The sequence below is a fragment of the Varanus komodoensis genome, unplaced genomic scaffold, assembly GCF_004798865.1.
Source record: "Varanus komodoensis strain SLA01 unplaced genomic scaffold, ASM479886v1 scaffold12, whole genome shotgun sequence".
Taxonomy (NCBI): Eukaryota; Metazoa; Chordata; class Lepidosauria; order Squamata; family Varanidae; genus Varanus; species Varanus komodoensis.
Genome location: NW_025335349.1, coordinates 26,056,475 through 26,082,172, shown reverse-complemented (window position 1 = coordinate 26,082,172; position 25,698 = coordinate 26,056,475). Strand labels below are relative to the sequence as shown.

General features: G+C 45.3%; 1 protein-coding gene across 1 annotated transcript in view; it reads right to left on the bottom strand.

Annotated features, from left to right (window-relative positions):
• Positions 1-6,095: 6,095 nt before the first annotated feature.
• Positions 6,096-25,698, bottom strand: part of FIGNL2 (fidgetin like 2) — a 60,500-nt gene continuing 40,897 nt past the window's right edge. The window contains exon 2 of the mRNA XM_044422006.1: positions 6,096-8,591. Within this exon, the coding sequence (XP_044277941.1) occupies positions 6,421-8,580 (2,160 nt within the window). The 5' untranslated portion in view covers positions 8,581-8,591 and the 3' untranslated portion in view covers positions 6,096-6,420. The remainder of the gene's footprint in view (positions 8,592-25,698) is intronic.

Sequence of the window (25,698 nt, the reverse complement as noted above, 5' to 3'; positions counted from 1 at the left end):
ACCACAAACCAAAATGCATGAGTTTTCCAAACGCAGCTGCACAGCCTTTCCCTCCCAGGGTCTTCCAGGTTACTTGAGGGGGACTATTTATACTTCATGTTATGTTCCTGTCAGTGCAATGTATAGATAAATGCTCCACTCTTGAATTTGCCCACCAAAGGACTGCAAAGACAAAGATGAAAGAGGACTTTGCACATCACACAGATGTACCCATTTGCAATCCTAATTGCAAAGGCAAACAAGTACTCCTTCTCAAGAAAAGTGTTCGTTTTCCTGAAACACTGTTCACGTTAAATTCAGCTTCATTTAAAAAATGCACACTGTTTAAAAATGTACATTTTCACTCTTTATTCTGAGTGTGCAGGCAGAGGGAAGCACGCTCTTTCAGGGTGCTGTTTTAAGAATTGCAATTTTCCTGTTCAAACTATGAACTTTTCCTGTTTGTGCAAATGAAATGAAAGCAAAGCATCATCGAGCATGAGAAATGAGGTAAGAAATGACGAACTCTCAGCAATCACAAAAAGGACTTCTTCACTCAGCCCTAGCAGAGACAGAGAAAACTCCCCCCACCCCAACACACACACACACACACACACAAGTATGCTCTGGAAGTGGTGAGGCAGTATCTGAAACAGAGGTAGCTAAGGGCTAAACTACATGCTACCATTTTGTTTACCTTAGCGTAAGTGATGCCCCCTCCTATCTAGACCAGGCCCACTATGCATGCATACAGCAGGTTTAAACCTCCTGACCCAAGATTTCCCTCTCCCCTCCCCTCCCCAAACACACACACCTCTATTGTGGCAACTAAAGAAAGTAAATAGTACATCTCCATGGGCACTTTTGGTGGCATGCAGTTTAGCTGACTTTTTTTAAACAAGCTTATCTGCTGGTGGTCCATGAGGGAGAGCCCAGGATATTCAAACCATTGTTGTATGGGAGAAAATCTAATACCTGCAAAAATGGCACAAGTCCGTGAAACCTGCAGAAATGTTTTTGTGGAACTTTCACTGTAACTGACAAGCACGAGAATTGCTCCGGGAAGAGAACAAAGCCTGAGTATTGATAAATGCAAAGCCCTACACAAAAAGTGTGCTTCTGATGGAAGATGCCTAGATCCACTGCAGCAACTGCACACTGACTGTGATGCAGGGAAAGCCAGAGAGGGGCAACCTTCTACAGGAGGCATTTATTGTGCTCTGAGCTTTTCCTTGTAAACAACTTGGTTGTTTACAAGTTCTTTCTCTGATATTGGGACCCTTCAGTTTTACTTCTGTTTTGTAAACAGCACATCTGGTGAGGTGGTTTTCTTTAAAGAGTGGGGAGCATGGGATATTTTTTCTGATGACAGAAAAAAACACCATTATACTACAGTGGCACCTGTACGTCATGTAGCAGAAAAGGAAACTGCTCAAATTGCACTTCTGCAAAGTAGATGTAGCAGATTAACAACCTGGGGCAGAAAAGTAGAAGGGGCAGGAATAGAGGGGCATCATGGCCATGGTCCATGGTCCACAGCAGGGAATTTCTAGAGTGGAAACAGAGAAGCGACCTGTTGGTGCCAGGAGACAGATCTGTGTTACGACGACAAAGGCAACAAAGAGGCCATCAAAAGTATGTTAATGATGATCTCTACAAGGCAAACAGCACCGTATTATATAAAAGCCAATTCCTCAGACCATCATAGCTTCCCACCCATCAATCACACTGTAGTGTAGCTTTCACCCAAACTGGGTACCTCCCAGAGGATTTGGACTACAGCTCCCATCATCCCTATTTGCCATGGTGGTGGCTGCTGATGGGAGCTATAGGGCAAAGCAGCTGGAAGGGGAAGGCTGCTGGGCTTCAGCCCACCCTGATGCAACTCCTTTAATGGAATAAAGGAGAGACTGTAGCTATCAGACTGACCTCAGTCTAGCATACAGGACCCAGAGAATCCACACAACACCTCTATCCGCACTACTAGAGTTAACATCCTACAAAAACGATCTGGAGAATTCACCAGTCCTAAAAACTGAAACAGAATGGATGTGTAGAGCAGGAGGTGCAAAGAGCCGGAAACATTCCTCACCAAGTAATGTTTTTCCTCATCCTGCTCTGCACTGTGGTGAAGTCTTACATCCTTTCCCTTATTTCCCTTCTACTTCAAGCTTCCTCTGTGAAAAGTACAGATACACGAAGTGAAATGCATCCATTTAAATGTTTACCAGCATACCTAGGAAACTATCTGCTGACTTTCCTTCCATGTCCAAAACATATTCACATGAAAAAAATCCTAAACAGAAGTATGAGAAGCCATGCCTTGCAATGCTAGAAAGGCAATTGCCAAAGCCATCTGTGGCCCTTAAAACTGCAGCCAGGATACTCAAGGTCTACCTCTCATGACTTGCTTGGCTGGGCACTCATTGGATTTCAGACCGAGAGATGCCTCCTCAGAGAGTTAAATGGTGACGGTCACTTCCTTCCTACACAACCACAGGAAATATGAATTACTTTGACTTCTGCTGATTTGTATGCATTTGTGTATGCAAGGATCTTGTGAAGCATCCTGACATCCCGATTTCCCTGATGGCCTCACACACCCAGTGCAAGTCCTGAGAACTTCTTCTGAACTTCATCTCTGCATTCGTCTTCGTAGTAGCACACTGTTGGAGCTACAGAACAGGGAAAGATACCCAAATACCTTCCTGGAATACAACATTTTACCCAAATAAGTTTTTCTGATTCTGGCTATGTGGCATTTGTATTTAACAGAATTAGCATGCATTTCAGTTTTTTACAAAGAAGGGGTCAACAGAGACCCACTATTTCTAAATCACAATATTTTAGTGCTTTCTACAGTCTCTAGTGTCCACAGTGACTACAAGTTTGGGATTTCAAGCTGCGGTACTACTCTGTGAATAAAATAAGGCCAGCAAAACCATCTCCAGATGCTTCGTCAGTAGTAAATCCCACTGAGTTTGAAACAAATGGTCTCCCAGTAAGTGCCTAGATAGTGTGGACCTTGGCGTGTTCACTCTGAAACGAAGTCGACTGAATTCAGCAGACGGCACTTCTAGGTAATGCGCAGGATGGCAGCTTTCGCACTGTTGGCTGTGTCTGCAATCCTACACGCACTTACATGGCAATAAATTCTAGTCAGCCTAGTTGGACACATTTCTGAGTAAACATGCCTAGGCTGCGGGTGTACACTGGCTGGAATGCCAGTTAGCACAGTATGCTGGGGTCCTTTCTCTTTTGTATGATCAAGTAGTCGCACGTTGGCATCTATAGGGTGGCAGAGCCTCAAAGACAATTTAATCCTCACTTATGGAATGACTCCAGCAGCACAGACTTAGGAGGGTTAACTATGGAGAAAACCCCTCTGGATTCGATGCAATCTATTTTCTATTAAGTGTGTTTAGGACTGAACCTTTAATCCGGGTTCTTACTAGACTTTAGCCAAGCAATGAGACAGCATTGCCCTTCAAGTCTTCCCTCCCCTGCGCCTGCATTCACATGAAAATGGGCTACTGGTCACGAGACCAAGCATTCCCCCACCTTGCTGTTCCTCAAGTGCACAATAATATTTTGTTGTCAACCGATCAGCACATTTCTGTTTTACTTGAGATAAAAGTACTTCCTGAGGTCAAGAGACTGTTCAGAGGCACTGTTTTCAAAGTTGCACATGGGCTTCCTCACATGCTGAGGAAGCCGAGAATCCAGAGGAAAGGGGAAAGCCTGGAGAATAAAGCGGAAGATGAGAAAAAGTGGAGGCCTCCTGAAGATCAAGTCAGGCTACTAGATGGCACGTTGTTTTCAGAAAGCCCAATGATGCTACCTAAAACTTTTCGTTAATATTGCGTTCTCAGCTCCTACTTCCTACTGCAGCCCTATCAACACCCCTATGTAATTACTGAATGGCAGACATAATTTGTTCTGTCATACCATATAATCCAGTCCTTTTTCTACTAGGATAAGTCTTAACTTTCTGGTTCTTGTCCCTGGTAAAACATTGTCCCTGCTGAGGAGCTGTGGTGCATGCCCTTTAAAAAAACAGTTAGTTGATATGCTCCTAGTTTCAACCCTTGCTTCAGAAACTACACCTCCAAGGTTGGGAATTTAAGAGACACAACTTTACTTTAACACACATGCATGGACACTAAAAATCTTTCCCCACATTCAACTGGGAAGCTTTATTTTCAACACTGCAGCATGAGAGTGTATTGCAAAGTCAAGGAAGGCAATGCAGAAGAGGCAAACAAGGGCCTCCTGTAATGTACAATGGCAATCAAGGTGGCAACCAGGGTGGCCTCTTGATGGCACAGGCTGGGGCTACTCCAAGTACCTGCATCTAGCATCCCCATTTTCAGCAGCAAAATGCTGGCGAGTATATTCTACATTTATACAGGAATACTACCAAATGATCCTGCATACTGGCTTGCGCTCACTCGCTCGCTCGCTCACTCGCTCTCTCTCTCTCTCTCTCTCTCACACACACACACACACACACACCCCAAGCAATCCTAGGCATCTTTACTTGGTGGAAGTAAGCCCTGCTGTGTCCAATGGGGCTTACTCTCAAGTAAATGTGTATAGGATTTCTGCCAGGCAAAGCCATCCAACAGAGGCAGAAGAGGGAAAGGCCGAGGCAGTGAAACCACCAAATCCAAAGCTTTGCTGGACTTGTGTTAGCAGGATGGAAAGGCAGGGCAGAACTAGAGCTAAACAAATACATCAAGGGTGCCTGGGGAGAAGGGGCGGCTATAGATATATGAGATGCAAGGTTCCCCTGATCTATCCTCAGCAGCCCCCTTTTCCCAGGAAGGCAAGAGCCACAGGAGTTTCCATGCCCAGAAGCAAAAGCTTTTGAAGATGGGCCTCCTCCTTGGCCTGCAGACCTCCCTTTCTGGACTGGTTCTACTGCTGACCAGGGAGAGAGAGGCAGCAGATTTTGGGTGTCCTGAAAAGAGCACCACATTTATTAGCGGTGGCATTAATTGCAATAGCATTGTTACTGCCAGGAAGGGAGGGAAGCTCTGGTGAGGCTTTCTGCCTTGGGTGCCTAAATAGCTCAAGCAGCTTGGGATACGATGTGCCTCAACTTTGAGGGAGGAGAGTCATTCATCGTTCTGTTTCGGATGGCAAGCTGTCTTGGGGAGAGCTACTAAATTCTCTGAGCCCTGGGCCCTGCATGCCTTCTCAAGGTCCTTGCAACTGTAGCCTAAATCTTCCCTGTATTTGCTTTCTTTGAGAAACTTGAACTACTCATAGAAAGCTCACAATGACAAAGCATGAAGAAGTCCTACTACAAATGGGAAACAACTCTGTCACCTGGAATTTGGAAATTTAATGGAAAGATTCCTTCAAAAAGTGGTACTAGCCATGGCTTTTGAACTACAGCACTAATACTTCTTATTCTTTGAAGACACATTACTCCACCAAAACTCTATGGCAAAAATGTTTTCTTTTAAAAAAAGAAAAAGAAAAAAAGAATAAAGTTATGGCATAATATATTGTGAAACACCCCTGAAATACATTCAACTTTCATCTTTGTAACAACTTCAAGTTTATTCTTGCTTTTTTCTCCTTTTCTTTTGCTTTAATATGGGAATCAAGTGTGCATTAAAAAGCACATTTGTAATCCCTCCAGATCTTTTTAAAAATTTTCCTTGAGTCTTAAAAAAACAAACATTCTTTTTGTTTTGAGGTAAATTATTTTTCCTGAGTAGTTAAAAAAAGAAAAAAATCAACTACTACATACTTTACAAAAATAAAAAGAGGCTAGTTTATTAAACAACCTACATTTTAAAAAATCCAAAACCCCTTCCCTCAAAACCCACTGATGCCCGCTGCACTAACAATGATGCTCCTGATGGCATTAAAGAACATCACAGGTAAGCTATTCCGCTGGAAACAAGCCTTCGTTATGCTCTAATGCACCAATGACCCATTGTGCCATACCCATGGAAGTTAAGAACCAAACGGAAATGTCCAGGATGTGTGATGTTAAAAGGGAACTGGGAAGGGGGCAATACCTGACTGAATACTTTACAATGCTGGTATGGAAAGGGACAACTGGGAAAACAGATTAATAATAAATAGATTATCCTGAGTTCATTGAGAAACTACTTTTCATTAACATAGAGACCCAACAACCACCACACAGTCAAACTTTCAGACATTTTTAGAAAACAAAAATGAATGTAAATCAAGCTAGGGAAGTCCTTGCATCCAAAATGTGTGACTTGCTTAAAGATGAGAACGACTTCCTCACCCTTGCTCCATTTTCATAGATGGGTGGGTAGTGCGACCTCTCAGAGACTGGGGCGCCCAAAGCGACAAAGCTGTTAATCTCAAACAAGAAGGACTTAGAGCTCCCAACAGCTTCCACTCAAAGAGACCCAAGATGATCTAAAAGAAGAAACAAGTAACTCTCCACTAATGCCGAGACCCATACATTTTATCCCATTCCACGTACAATTCCAGCTCCTTCTGAGAGACAGCAGGGTGAATCTTGCAAAAAATGCTTTCAAAATCCTTGTAGGAGGTGGGCTGAAGCTGGCCTGACAGGCCATGAAGCTTGTTTGCCCCAGCCTGCTGACAAAGCTGAAGAAGCTCACTGCCAGAGAAGCTCTCTGTGAGTTGTACAATGGAGGCCATCTCCCTCTCACTGAGGCAGTAGTTTTGCTGAGCTAAAGCATGGTGCAGGATCTGCCGCCTGGCAATGTTGTCTGGTGGGGAGATGTAGAAACACTTGGCAAACCTTCTTTGGGTGGCCTCATCCAAGTTGCCAGGCCTGGTGGTGGTTGCTATGACAACCACGTTCTGTTCGCCTGAGGTAGCAAGGTTATCCAGGTAGGAGAGGAGCTGGGACTTCAGGACAACTGCATCTTCCAGGAGTGAATCCACATCAGTGAGGAGAACAACAGCAGGCTGCCGACAGTTGGACACAAAGAAAGTCGTCTGCAAGATCTTCTCAGCTTCAGCCTTCCATTTGGAGACCAAGGCTGTCCCACTAAGCTTCAGCAGGGTGGACCCCAGCTGGGTAGAAATACACTTGCTCAGCAGAGTCTTCCCTACACCACGAGGCCCGAACAGCAGGATGGTTTTGGGTGGCCGGTTTGCCCCAGTGTAAGCACCTGGCCTCAAGATGGGCCACACCAGCTCTTCCTCTATGGCAGCTTTGACAGAGACATGCCCGGCTATGTCAGTCCACTGGACTGGAGGGCCACAGTCAATAATCTTGTTGTTCACTAGTTCCAGAACGAACGGGTCCATGGCTTTCAGCTGCTCTTCTACTGTCTGGTTGCTGCTGTCACTCCCAAACGGGGGTGGCTTGGGCTGCATCCTGAGAGCAAAGGACTCTCCCTCACGCTCACCGTTGGCAGCAGGAGGAGTAAACTTCTCAAAGCTCTCACTAGGCCTCAGTGGAGCTTCGCCGACATTGTAAGCTGGAGAGACCAGTCCTTTCATGGGCTGGCTGCTGTACTTCCCAATAGGCTCCTCCGAAGCAACTGTCGTGGCTGCCACCCCTGCTCCTGCCGGCCTTTTCCCACCTTTGAAAGGCACCTCAGAGCTTCGGTTGAATCCATTCCCTCTACATTCACCACTGTCGGACATCTGATAGGGGGACTTTGGTTGCTCATAGCTGTATTTGCGATACCTGCCTTCGCTCTCATCCTCACCACCTGTGATCTCAAAGGCCTTCCTTTTCAGAGAGCTCCCTGACTCCCCACTGAGGGGTGGCACCGTGATGGGGCTCTGGTAGCTGTACCCGGGGACCACAGGGGGGCGAGAGGACGGGGGAATGGGGGTGGGGGCAGCAATGCCTGAGGGTAAATAGGAGGCTGATGGGTGGGGAGGATGGATGGTGCCATAGCCAGCCTGAGGTGGGTAGCTGCCCGAGGCGTAGTTGTACATGGGTCCGGAAGAGCTGTAGCCAGGGACGAGTGTGGTGGAAGGGTGGCTGGGCTGGAGGAGGCCTGAGCTATGCAAGGAGGGTGGGTGAGGCGGTGGGAGTGCAGAGGCGGGCTGGCTGCAGTAGCCTGAGGGCAGATAGGCCCCGCTGTAGCCTGAAGGGTACTCCTGCGACGCCCCAAGGCTGCCAGAACTGGCGGGTCCTCCACAAGTGTTGCTGGGATAAATTGGGTCAGGCAGATTACTGGAGACCACAGGGGAGGTACCAAGACTGTTGCCCGGGGTGACAGCAGGGGGAACGATCCCTTTGGAGCTGGACAGTCCGTCGTGCATCGGGGTCAGAGGGTAGGCCCCCTCTGAGCTGTGTGCCATTGGCCAAGGCTCCATCTCGCCCTTCTGACCATTGAGGGGCCCGAAGGCTCCATCCCCATAGGTGCCGAGTGCTGATGGCCTGTCATAAGGAGAGTCCAACACGCCAGAGTACTTCTCTGCATACCTCTTCAGCAGGTTCGAAGCAGTCAGAGCAGAGATGTCATCGTTGGCCCAGGCATAGTTGAAGCGCTGCCGGCTGCTGTGGTAGAGGTCAGACTTGTGGGCAGGTGAGGAGGTGGTGGAGGAGACATCAAGGTGCTGCTCCGGCCACTGATTCAGGGGCTGTGCATGCTCTGGTGTCCAGTGCATCTTTGACAGAGCTAGAGGGAAAGGAACAAAGAAGACAGGGATCACCTTTTGTTCCATAAGGAAATGCCACTGTGAAATAGGTTTGGTGGACACCTGTGTCAGCATCATTATCAGTGTCCACTACTATCAGTGTACAGAACAGGAAGACATTTGCATTTATCTGCACGACAACCCCTCCAGATAGATTCAGTCGGGAGTGAGTGTCATGAAGAGGATGCCCAGCTCCCATGGCACGCACATCCAGTCAATGTGAACTGTATGGTAGTCAGTGAATGCCTTCCACCCACTGCTAGACCAAGTTCCCATGAATGTATTGGATTAATGACTGCTTGGAGGGCTCGGTCTGTTAGATCCTTGCTCCTTCATTGCATTTCTTAGGAGAGAAAAACTGCATACCACAAAATCATGTTTTTCATCCTTTTACAATCAGTTTATTCCAGCAAGCTGCAGGAATATCTAAGACACAGCGGTACTGTCATCTAGTACATTCTAGAGATATTGGTGTTATGAAATACTAGGCTATAAGCTACTCTTCTTGTTCTGAAGTCATCCTGACTTTTGTCTTATCCACTTTGATACTCTAATTTTGTCTTAGTGTAACTGCATTGAGCAATAGCCTCTGCCACTCATATTTTGATCTGAAGTGGCTGGCAAGCTGTTCCAAGGTTTTGAGCAATGTGGTGTATTTGAACACCCCTATAATCTAGGGACTTTGGCTTATTAAGCTACACTGAGAACAATTCACTAGTCCCTTCATGCCAAGTTAAGCAAGAGGAAGAGCTTTGTGTTACTCCCTAACCCAGAATTATGGCTTGAACAAGTTAAACAACACTTTAACAAGCCAAAATCATAAGCTAGGTGTAAAACTAGAGTTTGGGTACAATAAACCATAAGCCAGGTTCAGATATAACAGGAAGATGTCCTCTTCCTGGTGCATTTATCTATATGTATGAAGGGAGAAGTGAAGCAGCCTCAAATGAGCTGTGGGCATCAGCTCACAGTCATTTGCACTTGGATTTAATGAGCTAAGATTCCTGGTTTAAAGTGATGTGTGAACATAGCCAGTCTCTTTTCAACATAAGGAGCTCTCCTTGACAAACTGTTCTTCAGATATGGTGCCTTACACACTTCTCTCAAAGACAGGGACAGTGCCCAGCAGCTGTGGAAAGCTGCCAGGGACCAATCCTCCAGCAGTGGAGTCCAATACATCTGGAGGGGGGCAGTTCTGAAATGGCGATCCATATAAAGGCATTCCTTTATATAGGTAATCCAAAGTGTGGACTTGGCCTTTTTCTGAGATGCCTTTTTCAGTGAAATCTTTTAACTGAGCTCTCCTTCATGATGTCAGGATTTTGTCCCTGGTTAGTCACAGCTCATTAAAGTGAGCTCCTAATATAGCAAACATGTACTTGGCATTTTTGGCCCCAATATGCATTACTTTACACTGAGACTAGGTTGCCTTGGTTATTGCGTCTCCTAGTTTAGAGGGATTCTTTTTAGAGTCATTCATCATCCAGAACTATTTGATACTATGCACAGACTTGGCAACCAAAATGCACATCCCAACATCAAATATGTTATTCCTGTTAAATAGCACTGGTTACAGATCCTTTGGGGACAGCACAGTTCATTTCCATCCCTTGACAAAATGTCCATTTCTTCATTTTATTTCCTTTTCTTTAACCAGCTGCCAATCCGTTAGAGGACCCCTTGAGTTTACATAGCAGCCTCTGGTGAGACATCCTGTCAAAAGCTTCATGTAGAGCATGCCTGCTAGAATATGCCTAGCTCCCTATTTACCACCCCAATTCTCAGAACAGTTTTGCACTTCTCTTTTATTAGTAAGGCAGATAACTATTTAGCACTTTCTAACATAAAATGAAGAGGGAGAGAAGGGCAGGAATCACGGCTGCAGCTGCACTCGGTTGGCATGCAGGTCAAATTGGAAGGCAGGATGAAGTCAGGCTGACAGATGCACCTCAGCTGTCCTGAAGCAACTTAAAGACTAACACATTGATTCTGGAATTAGCATGTGTGGATACTGTCCACTTAATCACTGAGAGCCAGTGTGGAGGTAAGAATGTTAGACTGAGGACCTGGAAGATCCAGGTTAGCCCCCACTCAGCCATGAAACTCATTGGGTGACTTTGGGCCAGTCACTCACTCTCAGTGTAATGTACCTCACAAGGTTGTTGTGAGGATAAACTGGAGCTATGTAAGCTGCATTGGGTTCAAAAGGCAGGGTATAAATGCAATGAAATCATCATCATCATCATCATCATCATCATCATATGTACGGTTATTTTTAAGTAGCATTCCTGTCTTCATCCTAACTATGCTCAAGAAAAGAAACTCAGGCTTTTAAAATTAAACACAGGAGCCACCTCTCACAGCAATTTCTCCTTCATTAGAAGGACTCATGCACCCAAAGCCATTGCATGTCCATCTTTTTTTACTGCAGTAAGGACAGTTGACTACTAAGAAAGGCACAGAACATGAAAACCCGCAACAGTCTACTTACTATTTAAGACACTGCTACACTGCTTTTCATCATATCAGATTTCAGGGCAGTGTACAACAAACTGAAACCTGCTCGGTCAAAAAGGATAACACCTACTAAAACACCTGCATAAATAAAAGATGCAGTTCAGACGTAGTTGGACCGCGGCTTTCAACATCCCTCACCACTGGCTACATTGGCCGGGAGTTGCACTCCAATAGTATCTGGAGGGTCACCAGTTGCCCATCCCTGCTCTAGGGCTTAATGGTAAGAACCAACATCCTGAATTGGGCATGGAAGGGCAGTCCATAAAGTTTTTTAGAGGTGGCAGTGCCACTCTGCACCATATGAAGCTTCTGAACTGTCTCCAAGGGTGGCTCCATGCAGAACACACTTCAACTGTGAACCATCCTGGCAGTGCTAGCTCTCCGGCTGTATAGAAATGTAATAGATAAATCCAAGCGGGTTACCAGAGCACTGATCTCTGGGGTCAGTAGGTATATGAGCACTGGGCAAAAAGCAGTGCTTGCCTCATTCTGTCCACAAAGGGCAAAGCATTATTTTTAAGCAAGGTGCAGCTCTCTGATCCTGAAAAACCAATTAAACACATACATCATTTTCACATGAGTGTCATTTCATAATATCTGTGTGCAAGTACTCCCATAGCCATCCTTAAAAACATCCATGTGTCAATATAGATTGCAGGTCTGGCAACTTTCTTCAGACTGGTACCCTCCAGATATTTTAGACTACAAATCCCAGTATTCCTGGCCATGGGCCATGCTGAGTGGAACTGATGGGAAATAAAGTTCCAAACATCTGGAGGCATCATGTTGGGGTCAGACTGGTATATTGCAAGCTTAAACTTCAAATACAGTTCAGTGACATGGATTCCTGGGTTTATCCCTTTCTATTGCTGCTTGCTCCCCACTCCCCATTATGGGGAAAATTTGGGTATTTTCAATACTGTATGCCTACCCTAAATTAGTAAGAGAATGAAGAATTCAAAATGAGGCAAAACAGCATCTGTTTTGATGCTGGAACTCTAAGGCCATTGGCAGTGTGGTTCTTGCCTATGACCACAAGGACTGCTGGGTAATCTCAGCACACACAGGGAATTCTGGAGCATTTAGAATATGCACTGAATTCATGTGACTTTATTGACCAAACCTCATGTCCGGTTTGAATCAAGAGTATGACTTAGCACCAGGGCCAGCTCCAGGTTTGAGCAAGCTATTGGCAAAGTACTCCAGAGGTGGGCCCCTTCTCCATCAGTGGACCGGCCGGGCTTTACTGGAGACACCAACACTCCAAGAAATTTGGGCTGGGCGTGACAATTTAAATATCCCACAATATCCCTGATCCAAGACTTTAAAACCCTTCCACAGAACCCTGAGACATGAACATTTCCCATCATGATCCACAATAACATCTGGCAGCTCCCAGATTCAGGTGTTCTGTCCTGATGCCTGATGCAAGGATAGGTGGTGGCTGCGGCAGTGGCACAACTAGCCCTGATGCCAGACCTCCCTGGAATACACGCAACAGGGGAGACACAGTGTTGATTAAGCCGCCTTTCAAGGGAAACTGTTGTCCACTGTTACTGGCTTCCCAGTGCAGCCCCACCCCCCATCCCCGGATCCAAGGAACAGCCCTTTTTGGCAATTGGAGCAACTTCTTCCAACTTGTTTCAAGTCTGGACTTTGGACTTTATCAATATCCAAGGATAGCTTTTCCGCTACTGCTGCTTGCTCTCCCGCTCCGCATTATAGGGAAATATTTGGATATTTTGGATAGTATCTGCCTATCCTAAATTACTAAAAAAGTGAGGGAGAGATCAAAATGAGGGAAAATCAAGGAAAGGGGAAGAGCGGGCTGCTTGGTGTGGCTGCGGGGTCCTTGCAGGAGGCGGCTTCGCAGTCTTCACCGCTTGCTCTGCCAAAGCCTGCCGTGCCTGTGCGAAACTCGCCAAGGCCGTCCGTCTTCCCTCCTCCCCGCCTCGCTCGCTCGCTCGCACCCACCGACCCGCCCACGCCCCTCCTCCTTCCCCGGGCTCAGCTGCTCCAGAGCCAGCCGGCAGAGGAATGCACACAATGAAGCAATCAAGGGCAGAGCTGGAGGAATGCTAACAGCACATCAGCAGTCTCCGACTTAAGTAACTTTAATTGTACTGGGCTGTTTTCTGCCCCTGCCCGTGGCTTTCCCGTCCTTCTGATCTAATGAGCAACGACATTTCAGGAGCCTTGCTGAGGGGCTGAGCAAATTCCAAAGCCCGACGCTGCAGAGAAAGAGAGGCCTGGGGGGTGTCCCGCAATGCTTGTCACATAGGATACAGACAGGCAGAATGTTGCTTGCAAGCAGCCCAGGCCTTTGTGGCTGCAATCCCAAGTTTTCACTGTAGGTCGCTTCGTTTCCCTTATTGCGCGCTCGCTCGCTCGCTCGCTGTGCGCGCGCATGCACACACATGCTCACTTCCCCACTGCACTCCCTTCTCCAGTGTTCCTTCTCACTCACAAAGGCCTCCAGGGAATGCTGCAAGAGGGGGCAGGGAGAGTTTCCATTCAGCCTCTAAGCCACTTTGTGGCCACAGGACAATTAGATTACCTAATGCTTTAATTGACTTATATGGCATTTGTCCTTCCACTTTGGATATCAAACTTACACAAGAGGATTTAAATGGCAGCTTTAACTGGGCTTTCTCTGACATCCTGCCTTCATTTACTCACCATTATATTAAAGTGCCACAATAAGCAAATGTCCTCAGAGAGGTGTGCGTGCCCCACACTGCCGCCCACCCGTCCCCCCACATGCCAAATAAATAAATAAATGGAGAGAGAAATAAATAAAAGGAGGCACTCAGCAGGGAGAGCTTTGGGAAAATGAGGACAAAAGACTGGGGGGGCGGCTTCTAGTAAACACACACTTTGGACACACAATTCCTACCCTAGATAGCCAGAAGCATGGCTTCTAGATCGAGAGAGGTATCACTACCGCTCTATACGACTCTGGTGCGCCCGCAACTGGAGTACTGTGTTCAGCTTTGGGCCCCTCGTTACAGGAAGGATATAGCCAGGTTAGAGTCAGTGCAGCATAGAGCCACAAGGATGGTGGCTGAATTGCAGGGAAAGCCGTATGAGGCGAGACTGAGGGAACTGGGTCTCTTCATCCTGGAGGAGACTCAGAGGGGATCTGTTGGCGACATACAGGTATGCGAGGGGATGTCACACAGAGGTGGGTAGAGACCTGTTCTCCCCTGCAGAGGAGGGCAGGATGCGCTCCAGTGGAGCAAAGCTCAGGGAACCAAGGTTCAATTTGGATGCCAGGAAATACTTCCTGACAGTTAGGACCCCAAGGATATGCTTCCATGGGAGGTGGTTGTGGCCCCATTGGTGAGGATGTTCAAGGATAGACTAGACATGCACATGGTAGGCATGTCGTGAGCAGAGCTGGCTAGAGCCGGGGACCAGACTAGATGGCCCCGGAGGGCCCTTCTGACTCTCTCTTTGTTTCTACATATATGTGAGGTAGAACGTGTGGAGAAGAGGGGCATGAGGAGGGGGTTGAGAGCTGGCATCCCTTACCAAACTGGTAGCAGAATTACTTGCGGCAGCAACAGCAAGAAGCAGAAAGCTGTTACAGTGAGAATTTCACAACCCCTTGGAGGATCAACAGAAGCATTTAAAAACAGCAAACAGCACACAATATAATGTGCACATGCTTTGACTCTTTGGTAGCCATTGTAAGACATGCACTAAGCTTCTTTTACCTGAGAACATATGATTGAAAGAAACACATACTGCTCTTCAGTTAAAAGTGGAGACTTAGGAATAAAAACACATTATTGTGCTCTTGGTTGCTGGCACTTAAAAATTAAGTCAGGTCAAACCTGGAGCTATACACTTTTTTGATGCCTGGAGCCCTTGGTTTAAGAAAACAATCAACAGAGACCTGGGGTGTGAAGTTTGTGTGTGTTTAGCTCTGTGTAATTCCAGATACTAATTAGTTAGAAATGTCCTCTACATCTGTGAAGTTGTACTTGTAAAGGTTCACAAATACTTCCAGAGCTACAGCCTCAAGACTGCAAATGAACCTGAGTCATGGGCTGCTGGTCCCTGATATTGCCATGCTTTGGAGCTTCCAGATTGCCTGGGACTACCAACCAAAATGCACTATGTAGCTGATCCATCTCCTTAAGGGATTCTCTGTGCTAAGAAAAACCTGGGAATGTTATGAGTGGAGTGGAAGATGACAAGGCCTGGAGCATCTGTAAAATTCTGTGAATGAGGCTAGGCAACAAAGGCCTGACCTGGTAAGACCCTGCATGTTTCGGCATGGACAGGGCAAGCTGGGAGTTGTAGGTCTTTTTTTCTGCCCAAACATGCATAGGATTGCCCCCTTCATCTCAGTCTAACTTAAATCTCTCAGGCAACAGCATGTGAACTTAAATTATGTGAATATTTTTCTTATGGCCACTGAGCTGTCAAGCTATAGATGATTCCTCAGAGAGGTTACATCAGCACTTTACTAAATGATGTAGGGGGAGGAGGTCTTGGAGAAAAAGTCCCCTAGGAGTGATCCCAGAGGAAGATAAATATATTTGAAAGCAAGGAGAAAAATGGAGGCCCTTTGTGTTTTCTGACCATCCATGCCCTAGCTGAAACTGGACTGTTAAAATAATCCAGCCACTTTTTTCTCTTCTTTTAAAGTCTAAACCAGGGGTCTCAAACTCAACTTACCTGGGGGCCGCTGGAAGTAGAGTCTGGGTGAGGCTGGGCCGCATCAAGTATTCCACCACCGCGGTGGTGGTGGGCCGCTCATCCCACCACCGGCCTGGGCACCCTGCGGGCCACGAGTTTGAGAGCCCTGGTCTAAACAAACACTTCATTACATAGTTCTGGGGTAGAATATATAGTTTACAGATATATAGTTTACAGAGAGGAAGAACTGATATTTGATATTTATACCCATCAAAACATTTGTTTTTATTTGAAAATCACACCAGGAACTCTCTCTTCCCTTTGCTTCAGAGATTCCTAAACTCTATTAAAAAACAAACATCCTACCTCTTTTATACCACTGCCCTGACTTTCTCCAAAGGATTTTGGAAACTGCTGTATGCTGGGAATTGTGTTTGAGATCCTTTATTTAACCCCCCTCCTAAAGCTACAATTCCCAGGGTTGCTTGGGAGAAGATTACTGTTAAACCAGTTAAAACCTATGGCTTTGGAGTTAGGAGGCAGAGCATATTATGATTTTATGCTATTTTATGCTTTGATGATTTTATCCTATCTCAGAATTTTAACATTCCAGCATGACAATTTTCAATGGAACCATATCTTGAAATATCCATGTTGATCAGTACTACCTTCTCCTATAAAATGCAGTGAATTTCATATGAGTGATTCAAAACATCAGTGCATAGAGAAATGGCCAAAAAGGTTCAACTCAAAACACTGCCCTGATTTGCACATGTTAACCCAGGGTTTGTTGCCCTATCCAGGGTCTGTTTGGCAGATGCTCAAGTGAACTATGGTTTGTTATCACAATTCTTGGGCTGGTTGTTTACCTCTTCTTTTGCCTGCTCCTTCCCTTCCCCCACCACGTATTCCAAATACCTTTGCAGTAGTACCAGAATGGAGATAACTAGGGTTTTTTCTCCACTCTTGCTCATCACTTCAGTAGCCTGCTGAAACAACACAAGAACTACCCACAGTTCTGGACTTACCTGTAATGATATTCCATGGTTTAAAGAACCCAAGAGTTCACAACCCAACAACAAACCATAGCTTCTCTTTCTGGATTGCCTGTGGTTAATACACCATGATTTGTTAGTGCAGAAGGATTCTCAGATCTTGACAACCCAAAATTGAATGATCTGTTATTTGAGATAGTATATATGTGAACCAGGTCACTCTCTTGGGTTGTAAGCAACAGTATCAAAAGTTTGAAGAAAAACCCGAGACTTCAGCATGAAATAAGACATGGAATAATCAACCCACTTTAAACTTTTATATAAAGAATTAGCACCTGTACTCATCTAGCCAAGGTGGTAGAAGAGCTGGCATGTGCACTGTATATATTAGCTAACAAACGTTCTCCATATTGTACACAGAAGTCTAATTTCCTCAACTTTTTAAAGGAAAAAGAATTGTATAGAATGTGCTCAGGTCATACCCTATTGTATATATCCAGGGAGAAGAACCGCTCCTCTTCCATGTTAAAAAAATCCATGGCTAGGTAGTATGCGAATCACCCTTCAGATAGCAGTGTTTGATAGATATTCAAAACCCCTAGCACATGCAAAGTTTTGTTTGTTTTTCAAATTTCAGTTCGTCTCTGCCCTACATCAGGGAATTCCAGAGCCCAGCCATAAACTGCAGTTTGTCCAGCCCACATTGCATGCTCTTGCGTTCAACGGAAATTAATGCATGTGTAACCAGGGGCTAGATTGCAAAAATGCTGTGTAACAAAAACATGTTCTGACTATGGATTTGATGCTTTTCATTAAATGTTGACTGTCCTGTCATTCCTTTTATTTGTTATTTGAAAAAGGAGACACCACAGCCATTGGCTGTGCTGGCTGGGAAGGGTAGGAGCTGAAATCCAAAGCGCCTGCACAGCACTGGGTCAGGGAAGGCTGCTCTATATTCTCAGCCTAGAGAAATGCAAATTATCTGCTTCATTAGACTCATGTCTGATATCTCTGATTACTAAGCATACCGCAATGTTAAAAAGGGAGATCCACTAGGGGAAGCTTGCGGAAGAATTGTACATGAAAGATTCGCAAGTGTCTTCACATTGATATTTGCAGAGTGCAGTGGAAAGAGCTCTGCTCCAGAGCACAGAGGTTCTGATCCAGCTAAAGTTCTTTGTGATCCATTCCCACAGAATGTGCTTTGGGACATTTAGCTTTTAGCTGGTCAATGGTTCAATAGTGTCTGGTACATGCCTAGGATTGGCTGGATCAGCACCAATGAAGTGCACTAACTGCACCCAATTTGAGAAAATGAACTATGGTAGTAACAACCCGACGTAGAAATGCTCTAACAAAGACAACCGAAGCTTGGCTATGTACACTTAGCTCTACTGGATACTCTGATACTGAAATACATCTAAGTCCTGCAGAAATGTAGCATTTGAGCAAGTCCATGTAAGTATTTCCACAGAGAAAATTAAAACCTTTGCACACTTATCTGAGAACAAGTCCAATTAAATTCAGTGGGTCTTATTCTATACAGGCATGTGTAGGATTGGGCTGCAATTTCATTCAAAGATGGCAAATGGGCCAGCTTTTCACACAGATTTGAATAGACCTTAGCTTGACACAGAGACACCTTCAGGCAAACATTCACAGCCATCAGAGTTGGGCTCACTGTGAAGCTATGTCTGCTGGCACTCCTGGTATAGCCCCTGCCATGGAGCATCTATTGGCCCCTGAGGTCTGTCCATGCCATTTCTTTGCATGGGCTCCTGCCCCACATCAAGGAGGAAAGGGCAGGGGTATAACTTTGCGTCCCAGCCTGGTAATCTCCCCTGACTCCAAGTGTGTTAAGTGCAAAGTTATGTGATGGTTATGGATGTATGACCCTAGTAGATGAAGATAATGCAGTACTACAGACTTCAACCATGTCGACACATATAAATTACTTAGAATTGTGTTTTCAATACCTAACAACCTAAAACATGCACCTCTAGGATCACCTTAGTATGCATGCTAAGTTTCAGGTGCATAGGTTCCGGTGGACAGGTGCCGGGTGTGTGTGTGTGTGTGACTATTTTAGAAACGGGGGTGGGCAGAAAAAGGAATTCAGACCCCAGTGTTTGACAATCAGGGCAATTAACCACTGGAAAGTATCCCAAAAGAAGAAGTAGATTCTCCATCATTTGTAGTTTTCACAAGAAAAGAATGTGTTGCCCTTCTAAAAGTTATGCTTTAACTAAATGCAATTTTTGTAGTTGATCTTGTATTTACTGGTGAGGGCCTTTGCTGGAAGAGGTCAGACCTTTTGACATTGGTACATGATAAAGGTAAGTATTCACAAAAAAGATCTCTCTTGGTCAGAGAGAAGAAACCGAACTTTAGGTGTGGGGGATCATATCTCAATGGGGAGAATGGGGAACACTGAATGCTTGGTTAGGGTTATCTCAGATGAAAGCTAGAAGAAAAACACAACAAAATCCCAACCAATCCGATGCCTTAAAGAAAATGGGAGAGAGAGAGAGGGAGAGAGAGAGGGAGGCAGGAGAGGAGGGGGCCAGGAGGGAGAGAAGTTGTCAGGCATTTGAAACGGAACGTGAATAAGGACTCCCGGAGAAGGCAGATGTTTCAATGCTCTCCCTTGGCAGTGTGAGAAAATTACTGTCCAGTGACCAAATGGCATGTCAGTTTCCCACCCTCTTGGCTTGCCCATTATCTAAAGCGCAAGACAAAAGGAAAGAGGGGGGGCTAGTCAGGAGAGAATCCCATTGTCCCCACACACTCTAATTATGGAAATCCGGTTAATCTATTCAGAAGCAACTATGAACTGGGTTTTGTTTAGTGGGGGGGGGGAGAGGAGAAGAGGGCTCTTTTGGCAAAGATCTGCAGCAAAAGGTTTCCAACTATTAAGTGCTTTAAGTGGGCGCCCTTCTCCCCTGACCCACACCCGGCTACTCCCCAAACCTAAGCAGTCCCTGCTTCTGCATAAAAAATGTCAACCTCTTAATATTATTGGTAATCTCTGTTTTATTGTTATTGCTAATCACTGTTCTATGTAATTTTAACTGAATCCTTATTTATTGGATTTTATTGTATCTGTTCTGCATGGGTTTTATCTTATATGTCATCTTAAGAGGGTTCTACCATTTAAGGCAGCCTAGAAATGATTTCAAATGAAGCAAAATAAATCTTTCCCATTTATTATTGGTTAACAAAACAAAACTTGGTTATCAGTTCCAATGCAGTCATAAGGCAAAGAGCTGCCTTTAAGAGGCTCCCGTATCAACAGCCAGCCATTGCTGAGGCTACACAATGCAAACACATTCTGCAAACAGCTCAGATTTTATCCTTTGGTATAGCTGTATTTTCCATGCAAGCGCTGGAAGCTGAACACACCCTTACACAATGCTTCGGACACACTCCCAGCACAGAGTCTACACCCACGGCCACAAATGTAACACAATGCACTTGCACTGAAACATACAACAAGTGAATGTGTGGAGCAAGACAGAGCAAGGTGAGAGTTGGAACCAGGCTGCTGAGAAACCAGGCCCGCTCTACAGCAGGGGGACAGGAGTGAAACAAAACATTCAAAACACACTATGTTGTTCAAAAGCTTATTGAAAAGCACCCACTTGCCTTCGGGAGTGAATGAGCAGAAACTCTCCCCCCACCCCCAAATCAGCATGTGCTAATCCTGCACCCCAAACACTGTAACTGGGGTAAGCGGGATGCCATATCAAGGATCGATACTTCAGGCTGCATCCATCCAACTTTAAATCCCACTTGTCTTAAAATGAGCACTAGGTGCATATATCTCTATAATGAACATGCACATTTCAATAGAATGTTTAGATGTTAGAGTCCTAACTTTTACATAACATTTTACATAAAGCTTTTTCTTCAATCAGTCAAAAGGTACTGGTGCTTGCTTATCTTTATTTAAGCCCAGGCATGGGAACAGACCTTTTGTGGATTCTGGCTGAGACAGCCTTGAAAAGGTTTGATTCCTGATTTTTATGGCTTGGTGGTTGCTGTGTCAAGAGGCAGCTCATGTGTAACTATTTATGCTGGGGAGGCCAATGCAAGCAGGGCGGGCATGGGAGTGCTCCATTCAGCCAGTGCTTGCAGGAGTGGGACAAGACCCTTCCCGCCCAGTTTGCACCCCTATCAAGAGTCAGCTTGGGTGGGAAGAAGGGGCAATTCATGGCTGGCTCGTGTCAATGTAATTGGCTTCTTTGCACAGGGAGGTGTGTGGAGGAGAAAAAGTGGTCAGGGTGTGATGATGTCACATATGGGGCGAGGCTTGGGAGGGACTTCCATTATGTCATCCAGCCTACCTGTTTCGTGTAGGGGTCCATCTGGTCCCTGGATGGAATAGGTTGCCCTTCCCTGATCTAAGGAAGGAGCAGGGGAGGTAAATCAGGACTTTCTGGTAGGTCTCTGGGTAATTTGCAGAAGATCTGCAAGGATTTCTGACTCCCTGGTATTTAAGAGCGGAAGCAGCAAAAAGGCTCTCTGCACCTATCACTAACCTTAAATTAAACTTAGGAGTAAATTTTTACCTGAAAGGACTTTGAGCACAATTCAGATAAAACCAATTTTTGCTCTGCACCATGTGTGCAGAGGTATCCTGTTTCTGGACTGTAGGTTTTTCAGTAGTTCTTTCCTACTGAATCAATATTCTGTACCTGGCCCCAGTCAGATCTTGAGGTATCAGTACAAAAATAAAAATAAAAAAAGTAGACCCCAGAAGTCTGCCTAGCTCTGCTCTAAGCACAGATACCACTAAGCAATGGCTAGTGGCAGTTCACCACAGTTCACAGGTAGAGTTATTTTATAGCCGAAATGGAAGACAGCTTTACTCTGCTAAATGCCACAACAATGTAGATTGTACACAGTCTTTACAGTCTTCTCCTGTGTCTGAGGATCTTAACGTCTGAAATGGGTCTGTTCACTGGCTGCTCATTAGCTTTCAGCCAAGATTAGTTCGACCAAAAAAGCTGAGCCTCCAAGGTATGAAGCCAAAACTCCATTCGGAGTTATCCCCACAAGACGTCCAGCGCACTCACAGAACTTCCTTGTTTCTCACCTGAAACTTGAAGTGACAGCACACTGGGCTGGCTTATTTCCATTCCGCCTAAGAACGCATAGACTGCTATACACAAAAGACACACATGCATACAATTCACAGATCGCACAAAGAGGAAGAAGCTAGTTATTAAGAGAAATTCTGCCAATATATTCCAGCAAGCTTATCCTACTCTCCCCCTTGGCTCAAGGTTACTTGGCTGCACGTGGCTTTGCATTCACAACTGCAATTATTTACTGCTAACACACTGAGCAGATACACACCTATATGCAACTGTGCATATTTTATTCTGTTATTTGTAGGGCAAGGAACCATGCAAGGCATTAAAACCTAGCATCCCAGACCAGATGAAATCTTATTGAGCCAACTCACCCCTGTGGCTCTGGATTTGGAAGTTCCACCAGGCTTTCTACATGCACAACCTTTCCCTTTCCTTTGCATTTTTAAGGGATAAAATCATTTCTTAAACTGAACATTTAAAATTTCCAGTTCCATGCCATCCATCAAGTTCCCCATTGGCCAAGACCCTCATGCCTTTAATACAAGTATATTTTCTGTGGATGGCTGTATCATGGGCCCAGAGATACTCCCGTATGTGGTCTAACATCACCGCCCCACCCATTTTTTCTCAGTTTCTCTTCCCAGCGCCAACCAACTCCCTGGCTACACGCAGTATGCCACGTCCCCACCATACACACTTGTACAGTGCTAGGAAGTGCAGCCATTGTTCTCAGGCTGAGCCAAGTTCCTCGCTTGGGGTGGTGTGCACATCACGTGAACAGATTCACTCAGTTCCACTAGTCGCCAACCAAAGCCCCAGCTTGAGCTTCTCCATCCACCATTTTGGAAGGGGGCTGCTTTACTGCTCCACACCTTCCCCCACTGGGAATGACACATAGTGGGCAAGACATGCAGCAAGCTGCTCCCCCTCCACTAAGGTTAATCTTGTTGTGGTCTTCATTCTGCTGGCATTGGCTTAATCTGTAGCAAGGTGACCCAATACACATTTTTTAAAGTACGGTACCATGTACAATTTTGTGTGCGTATCTTGAAATTTGTATATGAGATTGTGGTTGTTTTAATTCTCACAGTCTTCTGCAAATGCACAAGATTCAGCTGTCTGCTATGTTGCCTTGTCAATTATCTTTTAAGTTCAGCTGTCAGAGCACCTAAGTTGAGTAGGACGCGTAACAATGCAACTGACAAGATAAGACTGCATATAGACTAGATTGTGAACAGTTTTGAAGTATCAGAGAAAAAATAATAGTAAAGTAGGAATCCATTTGTGCAATTCATAAGAAAAAGAAAAATGTGAACAAATTAATGAAATTGCACCAAAAGAGAGGTTTCCTGCTCTTCTTTTAGAAAATACCCTTTATTTGAAGGGCTATCTAGTCCGAGTCTCATTTAAAGATAAAGAACCATAAAGAGCTGGGCCTTGAAATTGCCCACTGGTAGCACCTGCACAGACAACTACCTGAGTCAGGTAGTCACTGTTTTCCCTGTTGTGTATTGCATTGCATTCCTATTTTAGAGTAATTGTATTTAAATTATTTCTAAATGTACATCAATACATATAAATTAGTATATAAATATTTTATAGCAATTTGTGTTCTTTTTCACCATCTTTTTGGTGATGTGTTACTTCTTTTGGTTGCATATGGCGGGGTGATATATAAGCAGCTCTCCTATATATACTTACCCACAAAGATCAACATTGCTTTAGCTTTTGGACATAATGAATGTTATGCATTTAGAGACAGTTTCACTGGAGATCCTGATGTCTGTCCAGGAATTGAGAAGGCTTTTATTATAACCCAATTATTAATTTATAATCATAAAATAATTAGCAAATGGCAAGTTGATCCAATATACATTTTTTAGATGACTGAAATGTAAAAGAAAGAGTATGTGTTGAAATTTATACATGAGGTTATGTTTTTTTAATTCCCCATGTCTTTTGCCAGTGCACAAGAGTGCAGATTTAGCCATCTTGCCCATTACTTTGTACCTTTCAGCAGTTGGAGCACCAAAGTAGTAGAAATATACAAGGAAACTGACAAGTAAGACCGCCCAGCGCTGCACACTGGAAGCATTTATAGGGCACATTCAAAACACAAGAGATGCTTTGGGGCTATGCATGTATAAGCAGGAAAAAGATCCACGGGGACACTGGAAAGGAAAAAGGCCCAGGGGGACACTGGGAGTTATAGGGCCTTTTTCTGTCTAAACACGCTTAAGATAGCGTCTTTCGTAATACTAGTTCTCTGCCCATAGCCACGGATATCAGACACAGTGCCAGGGCCCTGAGAGGTGGTGAGGCGTGCAAAGCCATCTTTCTGCCTTCTGCATGGGGCTGTCTCATGAGGGGGGAAAAGTACTTGCCTTTCCCAGGAAGCTTCCTGTACTTCCAGCTGTGCTCTGCAGAGTCCCACCAGCAACACAGGCAGCTGCTGTGTAGACATGCCCAGCGGTTCCAGCATCATTCCCCTTGGCTCATGCCCCCCTCCTCTGCCTTCCCTGCACCCAAGAGCATGGAGTTGGACAGCAATTTTTTAAAAAATGAAAATTAAAGCCTCCCAAGGCTCGTGCTGCTGGGGACAGAGACTCAAAGCAAACAAACTGCGCCCGCTTTTGCCTAGTGGTGCTGCACACAATGCCCATTCTCGTGACTCTTGTTGACAAAAGGAAAGGATGGTTTTGCAATCAAAGCGGGGTCAATGTACATATGTTAAAAGGATCGAGGCTAACGTCCATGGCGCCCCTCTTCTGCCTCCACCCTCTCGCCAGCCACTGCTTGGAATCAGGTTTCAACTCTCTCTTTTTCTCTTCCTCTTCTTTTTTGTTTGTTTCCACAAGCCCTGTGGCTCGCTAATGTCCACTCTCTGTCCACTCATATATCAAGGGCAGAGCAGCTGGACATCAGAATGACCAATAGGCTATTTCCCATCTGTGCTGTTTGGTGTCCGTCCTGCAACTAAAAAATTAATATGTATCCATTTGTATGTGGCAAGCAGCTGAGCATCACCCATCTGTCAGGCTGACAGCAGATAATCTCAGCCAAATGTGAGTGAGCAGGAGAAAGGGAGTCTGTGCACAACATGGGCTTGCAGGCACGTCTCGGACTCCCCCAAGTTATGCAGTTCCTAATGCAACTCAAGCTCTTCAAGAGACACACACTAAAACAGTGGTTCTTCCATGGAACTGTAGGGACTCTCAGGAAACAGTCCACAAATCTTGGGAAAGGGGGAGCCATTAACTTTTGGGGAAGAGGAATGGAGGCATTCTGGATTTTAGGCAGGCCCTCCTCTCTTGCAAAAAAGCTTCTGACAGGTAGCAGATGGCAACCAAGCAAATGCTGACCCTGCTCTGAAGATAAACTCCTAGATTTCTCCACCAGACCCTTAGAAAGGGGGCACACGGTGCAGAACCCTCAAACAGGAATGGCCCCTCCTTGTTGGGATGAAACTTAACCAGAAACAACCATTTACAATAAGATTAAGGGTACAATCCTATGCAAGTTTCAACAGAGAAAAGGCCTACAGAAATGAGGAACAGCTGCCTGGGAAATGCTGGGTGTCATAGGAGATTTTCTGTTCAGACCTCAAATGTGTGTAGAGCTTCCAGAAAGAATACAGCAGAGGGACACACAGTCATCACCGCAAAGGCAAGGAAGAAACAGGTTCTCCACAGCTGGGGTGAGGAGCCTCCAACCTGGAAAATTATCTGGCTGTCCAGACAGTGCAGCCCCGCATTGACTCTTCCGACTGCCCCTCTGGGAATTATTTTCTTTACTGCAGGGGTGGGCAGCTTGTAGACTACCTGCAA